Source organism: Aythya fuligula, chromosome 26 (assembly GCF_009819795.1).
Source record: "Aythya fuligula isolate bAytFul2 chromosome 26, bAytFul2.pri, whole genome shotgun sequence".
Taxonomy (NCBI): Eukaryota; Metazoa; Chordata; class Aves; order Anseriformes; family Anatidae; genus Aythya; species Aythya fuligula.
This window is the reverse complement of record NC_045584.1, coordinates 862,145-869,907: the sequence shown is the minus strand read 5'-3', so window position 1 is coordinate 869,907 and position 7,763 is coordinate 862,145. Positions and strand designations below refer to the sequence as shown.

The 7,763-nt window shown below is 56.8% G+C and overlaps 2 protein-coding genes and 2 non-coding genes across 4 annotated transcripts; 2 read left to right on the top strand and 2 right to left on the bottom strand.

The window, feature by feature from the left end:
- The first annotated feature begins 86 nt into the window (after positions 1 to 86).
- GAMT (guanidinoacetate N-methyltransferase) lies at positions 87 to 2,642 on the top strand. Its single transcript, XM_032203720.1, has 6 exons — positions 87 to 577; positions 1,025 to 1,170; positions 1,298 to 1,361; positions 1,532 to 1,599; positions 1,678 to 1,788; positions 2,057 to 2,642. The coding sequence occupies exons 1-6, from the start codon at positions 91 to 93 to the stop codon at positions 2,195 to 2,197; spliced, it is 1,017 nt and encodes a 338-aa protein (XP_032059611.1). The 5' UTR covers positions 87 to 90; the 3' UTR covers positions 2,198 to 2,642.
- Positions 2,643 to 2,914: 272 nt separating this feature from the next.
- NDUFS7 (NADH:ubiquinone oxidoreductase core subunit S7) lies at positions 2,915 to 6,520 on the bottom strand. The gene is made up of 8 exons (XM_032203604.1): positions 6,449 to 6,520; positions 6,131 to 6,167; positions 5,755 to 5,823; positions 5,225 to 5,342; positions 4,516 to 4,695; positions 4,394 to 4,440; positions 3,484 to 3,572; positions 2,915 to 3,127 (listed from the first exon to the last, which is right to left on the bottom strand). The coding sequence occupies exons 1-8, from the start codon at positions 6,462 to 6,464 to the stop codon at positions 3,030 to 3,032; spliced, it is 654 nt and encodes a 217-aa protein (XP_032059495.1). The 5' UTR covers positions 6,465 to 6,520; the 3' UTR covers positions 2,915 to 3,029.
- Positions 6,521 to 6,679: 159 nt separating this feature from the next.
- On the bottom strand, positions 6,680 to 6,753 carry TRNAN-GUU. The gene has a single exon. It is a non-coding gene; the product is annotated as a tRNA-Asn (tRNA).
- A 200-nt stretch (positions 6,754 to 6,953) lies between these two features.
- TRNAF-GAA lies at positions 6,954 to 7,026 on the top strand. Its single transcript has one exon. It is a non-coding gene; the product is annotated as a tRNA-Phe (tRNA).
- Positions 7,027 to 7,763: the final 737 nt, after the last annotated feature.

Sequence of the window (7,763 nt, the reverse complement as noted above, 5' to 3'; positions counted from 1 at the left end):
CCCCAGTGCACAGCACACCCTCATTGCATTGCCCTGGTGCATGGTTGCAATGCATGGCACGGCCCTGATGCACATCGCATTACACAGTGCATGGCCCTGGTGCATGGCACAGCCTTATTGCATGGCCCCAGTGCCCATGTGCCATTGCATGGCACAGTCCCCACGTCCCCCCCCAGCCACCCCAGACCACCCAACCGCATGTGGGCACCGCTCGCCCGGCCCCCGCTGTCCCCTCCCAGCCCGATAAGGCAGCCCTTTCACCCAAAAGGGGCCCCAGCCCGCCGTGCACACTCAGCTCTTTCCCAGCCCCGGCTATTTAAAGCCGGCCGAGCGCCCAGAGCCCTCTCCCTCCCCCAGCACCGCCGAGCCCTTGGACTTTCCTCCCGCGGGACCATGAGCGCCCACCCGGCCGCAGCACCCATCTTTGTGGATGGCGAGGACTGCCGGCAGGCCTGGCGGGGGGCGACGGCCGCCTACGACGCCCCCGACGCCCACCTGGAGATCCTGGGGAAGCCGGTGATGGAGCGCTGGGAGACCCCCTACATGCACTCGCTGGCGGCCGTGGCTGCCTCCAGGGGTAACAGGGCCCTACAGGGGGGCAGCGAACGGCACTGGGAAGGGGTCGGGGGGGGGGTTTTTGGGTGCTCCCTGCACGGTGGTGGCACTTGTGCGCTCGTGTCAGCGGTGACACATTCCCATAAGAGGATGGGGAGCTTGGGGGAGGAGGAGGAGGGGGGCCCGGCCACCACCTGCCCGCATTTCTGGCAGGGAGGCGGGGGGGTTGCAGCACTTTGCAGGGAGCGGTTGCTTCTTTCCATTGCAATGGGCTTGGGGGGATTTCAGGGGGGACAGGGGAGCGTTTGGGGCCTGGGGGGCTCCAAATGAGGGGTACAGCCCAAGTCAAGGCTGCGGGAGGGAAAGCAGAGCCCCGCACGTGCTCGCCTTGCTCAGTGTCCCCAGGGAGGTGCGGGGACCCCCCCTCAGCAGGGCACGGGGCCCCCCCAGCAACCCCTCTCATCCCCAGGCGGCCGCGTGCTGGAGGTGGGCTTCGGCATGGCCATCGCCGCCACCAAGGTGGAGGAGTTTGATATCGAGGAGCACTGGATCGTGGAGTGCAACGAGGGCGTCTTCCGGAGGCTGGAGGAGTGGGCCAGGGCGCAGCCACACAAGGTCAGGGCCGTGCCGTGCCATACCACACCACGCCATGCCATACCGTGCCGTGCCATGCTGTACCGTGCCGTTCTGTGCCGTGTCGTGATGTCAGGCCCGGGGCTGAGCCCTCTCCGTGTCCCCGCAGGTGGTGCCACTGAAGGGGCTGTGGGAGGACGTGGTGCCGACGCTGCCGGACGGGCACTTCGCTGGTGAGGCACCGAGGCCAGGCAGTACCTGGGGGGCACAGGCGGTGTCCCCGGGGACCCCCCAGTCCCAGGGAGCGGCACACCGCTGCCTGTGGGTGCTAGGGACACGGGGAGCAAATTTAAACAGGGAAAAAGTAGAAACAGCTCTTTCTTTTCCCACTTTTCCCGGGCAGGAATCCTGTACGACACCTACCCGCTGTCGGCAAAGACCTGGCACACGCATCAGTTCGCCTTCATCAAGGTACCGCGGCGGGCACAGCCCCTGGGGAGGGTCCGGGGGGGCTGAGCCCTGCGCCTCTCACCCCCCCCTGTGCCGCAGGACCATGCCTTCCGCCTGCTGCAGCCCGGCGGGGTCCTCACCTACTGCAACCTCACCTCCTGGGGCGAGCTGCTGAAGACCAAGTACACCGACATCGAGAAGATGTTTGAGGTGAGTGGGTTGGGGGGACCCAAAGCTGCCCCCAGCACCCCGCTGGTGCTGTCCTGACTCGCTGAGCAGCACAAACCAGGGCATTTTGTGGCTTTTTAACTCGTCTGCGAGGGCTGGGAGCTCAGCAAGGAGCGTTGAGAAGGTCCCAGCGGGGTTCCCTGCAGCCTCCCTGTCCCCACGGAGAAGGAGCTGGGGCTCGGCACCGCCTCGGTGGCATCCAGAGAGCTCAAAGCATCGCTGCTCCCCCCCTGCCCCTCTTCCCTCGCAGGAGACCCAGGTTCCGCACCTGGTGGAGGCCGGGTTCAAGAAGGAGAACATCAGCACCACGGTCATGGACCTCGTCCCCCCCAAGGACTGCCGGTACTACTCCTTCCACAAGATGATCACCCCCAGCGTGGTGAAGCACTGAGCGCTGCCCCGAAGCCCCGGGAAGCAGGAGGAAGAGGAGGAGGAAGAGCAGCGGCTGATGAAGCACCGAGGAGCACGCGTATTCGCTCCCCTCTCCCATCCCTCAATTCAGCAGCAATTCAAGAGCTTGGCTCTGAGCATTCAGCCACAGGGGTTCGAGCAGTCGTTTACTCTAAAATACCGATCATTTTTTTAAATCATGGGGTAGCTTCCGGCGCTCAAGCCAAATAATCTAAACAAGGCAGGAGAAATGGGGAAAAACAGGCAGTTTGAGGCAGATTTGTTAGAATTGGATTTCAACTGCTCCCGAAGCAACTTTCCAGTGAAGTTTCCTCATATTTTTGGCTAATGTCTATTGTAATAAGTTCTGATTCTTTTGACCCTCTTGCAGTTCAATAGCGCATAAATGATGTTTCCTTTCTCTACCCAGAGGGGATAAAACCCATTAAAACAGAATGAAATACACAACTGCTTCCTCTGAGCAATTTATTTTTGTCTTTCCAAGCACACGTGTAATTCTGCAGTGACTGCTCCTTGTCCTGAGCTGCTGGGAGCCCGACACACCAGGCTCCTAAGACCAAAGCCTGCAAGACCCAGGTTTCAGGCCTCCCCTCTCCTGGGAGGGTATTTCTTTCACTCAGAGAACTGCTTTTTGTAATTCAGCTTTTAAACAAATGAATGCACTTTAGATAAGTGATACATTAAAGACAAAACAACATCTTAACCACGTATTGGTTTATTGGAAGGCTTGTGACAATACTTGTTGTTTTGTGCGTAAGAAAGCAAGCAGGTGCCCCCGGTGGGCAGTAAGTGGGTAGGTCATAAATAAGAGGCTATTTCCTGTACCAGATCTGAATCTTCTTCTCTCGTTTGATTTTCTTCTGAAGCTGCAGGATTCCATACAGCAAAGCTTCTGCCGTAGGTGGGCAACCTGAGGGAAAAAGGAAGCCCGTGGGGCTGCCAGCTGTACTGAAATGTAGTCACCGGGAGGATCAACAAAGCTACAGGTTTTGCCCCAAAGCAGGCTGTGATTTCTCTCTGGCTTTGTGTCTGTCACAGGCTGCAGAGTTCACAGAAGCAAGAGGAATGCAGTTTTAAAGAAACTGATGCGATGGTCTGTTAGCTCCCACTGCCCAGCAGGTCCTGCCTTGCACCCCAAATCCCCACCTGCACAGGCAGATGGCTCACATTCTCCCACTGATTTTCAGACCTATTGCTCAAACTAAAATTAACTTCACTCCTGCTCTGAGTTAGTGCTGTGGCACACACAGAGGCTGCCTTTCCTACCTGGCACGTAGATGTCCACTGGCACAATGCGGTCACACCCCCTCACCACTGAGTAGGAGTAGTGGTAGTAACCCCCACCGTTGGCACAGCTGCAAGAGACATCAAGGCTTCGTTAAACGCATGGTGAAACATTAGCAGGAGGCAAAGGAAAACATTAACCTGGCGTCCAAGCTGCTGTGAGGCAAGAGGCCCACTGACAGTTATAGATTTTACAGTAATTGAATGCCAAGGTTTGTACCGTGGCCACTGAACGCAGGAGCTGTGTCCTCGTTGTGAGCCCTGGCTGGGAGGCAGAGCCTGTGCTCACGGCCACCTTTCAAGCTGAATCAAACCAAACTGAACCATTTTCATGGCTCTTACAAAACAAACAGATATTCAGAGGGTCCTTCCCCACACTGCAAACCCCCTTTTTTGCCACATCTACAGCAAGTGTTTCCAGAACTCATCTTGTCCCCTCTGCACCCTTGCAAAACATCTGACCTCGACCTTCACCAGGTGAAGAAGTCAGTTCCACTAAGCCAACACCACAGCTTCCTGGAGCCAGAGCTCCACAGACCTCATATTTTATGCTGCACAGCAGAAGCACTTTGAAAGCTTTAGTCTAAATGTGAATTCTGAGATTCTGGAAGCACACAAGTCCCCAGACTCTGACGGCTGCAAGAAACAAAAAAGAATCTTTCACTGGAAAGACTCCGCAGCTCACAGTGACCTGACAGCAGTTACTCTCCTCCTCCTAATCAAGAGGGAATCTTTATTTTAATAACAAAGCCTCTTGGTCCTCTTTATAAAATTTAAAGGGTTGGAAATACAAACAAGGGTTGGGTTCCCCTCCGTCATCTCCCCACACATGCAGAGACACCTGAATTCCCTCACCAAAGCGGGGGGACAACAGGGACGGCCTGGCACTTACCTCCCCATGGAGACCACGTAGCGAGGCTCTGGCATCTGGTCGTAGACCTGCAGAGCACAGACATTTCAGACCCCTTCCCACCTGCGTGCAGCTGCGCTTGAGGCACCCGCCAGCGTCCGTACCTTTCGCAGAGCCGGAGCCATTTTATTTGTCAGGGTGCCCGCCACGATCATGACATCAGCTTGGCGGGGGCTGGCGCGGAAAACCACCCCGAAGCGGTCCATGTCGTAGCGAGGAGCTGCCATGTGCATCATCTCCACGGCGCAGCACGCCAAGCCAAACGTCATCGGCCACAAGGAGCTCTGGAGCAGGAGAGACCTGGGTTACGGGAGGGGAACGCTGAAAGCAGGAGGTGAAACCCTGTGTGGGTGACTCACAGAGTGAAGGACTTTCAGGGTTGATTGGACAGAGAAGGAAACAACATGAGAAAGGTTTTAAGGTTTGTTTAATTAAAGCATCATAAATGAAAGCAGTGTTCACCGTTAAACAGGAGAGCAAAACCACAGCTTCTCCTCTGCACAGAGCAGAGGACTCATCACAAGGACTGCACAGAACCAGAAGGTGCCTTTTGCCTATTAACAACAGCCAGCTCTGGTCAGACAGGCAGCCCACACCACTTTGCAGCACCCTCTGAGCGCTTCTCTCCCACACTGACACAACTCCCCAAATGTCAACCTCTGGCCAAGAAACCTGACTATTCTTCCTGCGGAGCCTGAAGAATTCGGAACCTATTTTTACCCTCAGCAGATGGCACAAAGCCATTTCCAACCAGCACCTCGCAGCACTTGATACCATTTCTCCTTAGCAAGCACCAGAGTTTCAGCGACTCACCCTTCGTGCCCAGTTGATCAGGTCATCGAGTTTGGCGACAACATACTCCCCCCTGCTAGAGGGGACGTAGGACTTTCTCTGGACAACAGCTGAGCTCTTTTGCTGGACTTGGAGAGAACTAAAAGCAAACAGCGCAGTAGTGTCAGTCTGATTATTAAGCGTTGCTCTAGAATACAATAAATACACTCAAGGAGCTGTCATCCCGTAAAGAATCCATGGGGCATTGCTTACGGACAATCCCAAACCCTCTGCTACCACTGCAGGCTGTTTATAGCAGTTCTTTTCCCCCTGCTGTGGACACGTGGATCAGGAAGAGGTCCTTTTGTTCACCCTACCGAAATTACAGAGGGTGTCTGGCAGGTTCCTCTCCAGGACTCTCAGCCTGCCAGCTAATCCTGGGCCTTAAGGGTGAGGTGAGGAAAAGACTTTGAAGCACATGCAGGGGGAGCCATGGCAATCAACATTTCTTCCCTTCACAGCTGAGGGAGAAAGGACACAGCTGAGGAACCTGCCTTGAAGCACGGCGTTACCTGTCAGCATGGTCAGCTGCCGGTGTCTGATGGAGCAGCTGGGCGTGAACAGATGTCACCGCGCTGGGCCTGTAAAAATAAATAAAAATAAAAATAAATAAACGCTGAACCTCGGTGCCACAGAGCCACAAAGCCTCCCCATGCGTCCCCTGCCACCCCCACCTCGGCCCTGCAGGGACAAACACCCCCAGGAAGCTGAGTGGCCCCTGATTGAGTGCTTTGATCCAAACCATGAAAAGAGCCCAAAAGGGCCCAATTTCAGCTCCCAGCTCTCTGCCCCTTGCTACCACAGCCCCCGGGTCCCCCCAGCCGCGATGAGGGGGGGGACACTGGGGGCTCCCTGCCCTGACCCCCTGCTCCCAGCCCCAGCCCTCACCTCAGGGCCAGCACACCGCACCGAGCGAGGCCGAGACCTGCAAGGAAAGCACAGGAAAAATCAACCCCGGGCCAGGCCGGGTAACGGGGAAAGGCCCAACCTCGGGAAACGGCTCCGGGAGCCCGGGAGCCCTCACAGGCCCGGTCCCGAAGCCCCCAACCCCAGCTTCGGAGCCCCCCCCCAGCCCGGTCAGGGCCCAACCGAAGGCCCCAGCGGCCTCCACCCGGCCCCGGTTCCCCCTCCCGGTCCCGGTGTCCCCTCAGAGGGCCGGGTCCCGGTCCCGGTCCCGGCCCCGTTCCCGTTCCCGGCCCCACTCACGGCCCAGCGCCGCCATCTCGCCCGCAGCCCTTGAGGCAACCTCTGGGCGCGCGGTGCCACCCGGTAAAGCCTCCGGCCTCAGCCCGGTCCGCGCCTCACGGAGCCGGCCGGGAAACCGGGAGCGAGGCGGCGAGGTTCCGCGGGCGGCAGGGGTAAAACGTTAGGCGGAAGGCCAAAAAAAAAAAAAAAAAAAGAATAAATAAATAAAATGAATTAATTAAAGATCGGGGGCGTCCCTGGGTGGGCTCGAACCACCAACCTTTCGGTTAACAGCCGAACGCGCTAACCGATTGCGCCACAGAGACCGCAATGCCGCCGCCGCCGCCGCGCGGGCTCCTGTGGGCACCCCCTGAGGGGGGGGTCCCGGGGGTGAGGGGGGGCGGGAGGGGTGTGGGGGGGGCAGGGGGGGGGCCGGTACCGGCCGAACCGGGACCCCCCCACACCCCCGGGACCCCCCCTCCCTCACGGTACCTGGGGGGGGGCGGGGGGGACGGCGTTGCCAGCAGCCGAAATAGCTCAGTTGGGAGAGCGTTAGACTGAAGATCTAAAGGTCCCTGGTTCGATCCCGGGTTTCGGCAGCTCGCCTCTTTTTGGGGTAGAATTTCGTGTTTTGCTTTCTCCGCGTTCGTACTGCCGGAGGAAAGCTGAGGGTTAGCCAAGCAGACACGAAAACAGGTTTTTCTTTCCCCAAAGCCACCCCCGTGAGCAGGAGGAGCAGGAGAGCCTTGCCCCAGGCAGCCTCCAAGTCCCTGCGGCTGCAATCGCAGAGGTTCGGGGTTTGGTAAACGCATCGCACGCCAAAGCTTCCTCCTCGTGAACACCACAGATCTGCTGGAATCAGCACAGTGAGTGTTAAACAGCTACAGTTCAAGGGAAGGAAAACCAGAGCAGTTGCAGGTATCACAGCTGCAGTTCAGGTGAAGGAAACCACCTCCACTACACCAAGACTCTTAACGAGGATCCTGTCCTTGGCAGGGATAATGTGAATGCTTTATTTAAAGCACAATACCAGAAAAAAAAGTAAATTTACTTTATTCTATAACATGAAACTGATAACTGTAGCACCAGGTTTCAGTAAATCTGATACTCAAAAACTATCTTCACCTACCCTGTAGTTTCAAGTAGAAGCCTGCGTGCACTTACCACCCCAGCTTAAAAGCAGTTTGAAACAAATGAACACATTCAAGCAAGAGTAATAGGAAACTACTGAGGATTTACTTCTTTATTCCACCACTGTTAGTTAAGACCACATAACACCGTACATTGCAAGAGTGAATTTGGTCTCAATCTATGAGTATTTATAGTGTAAGCAATG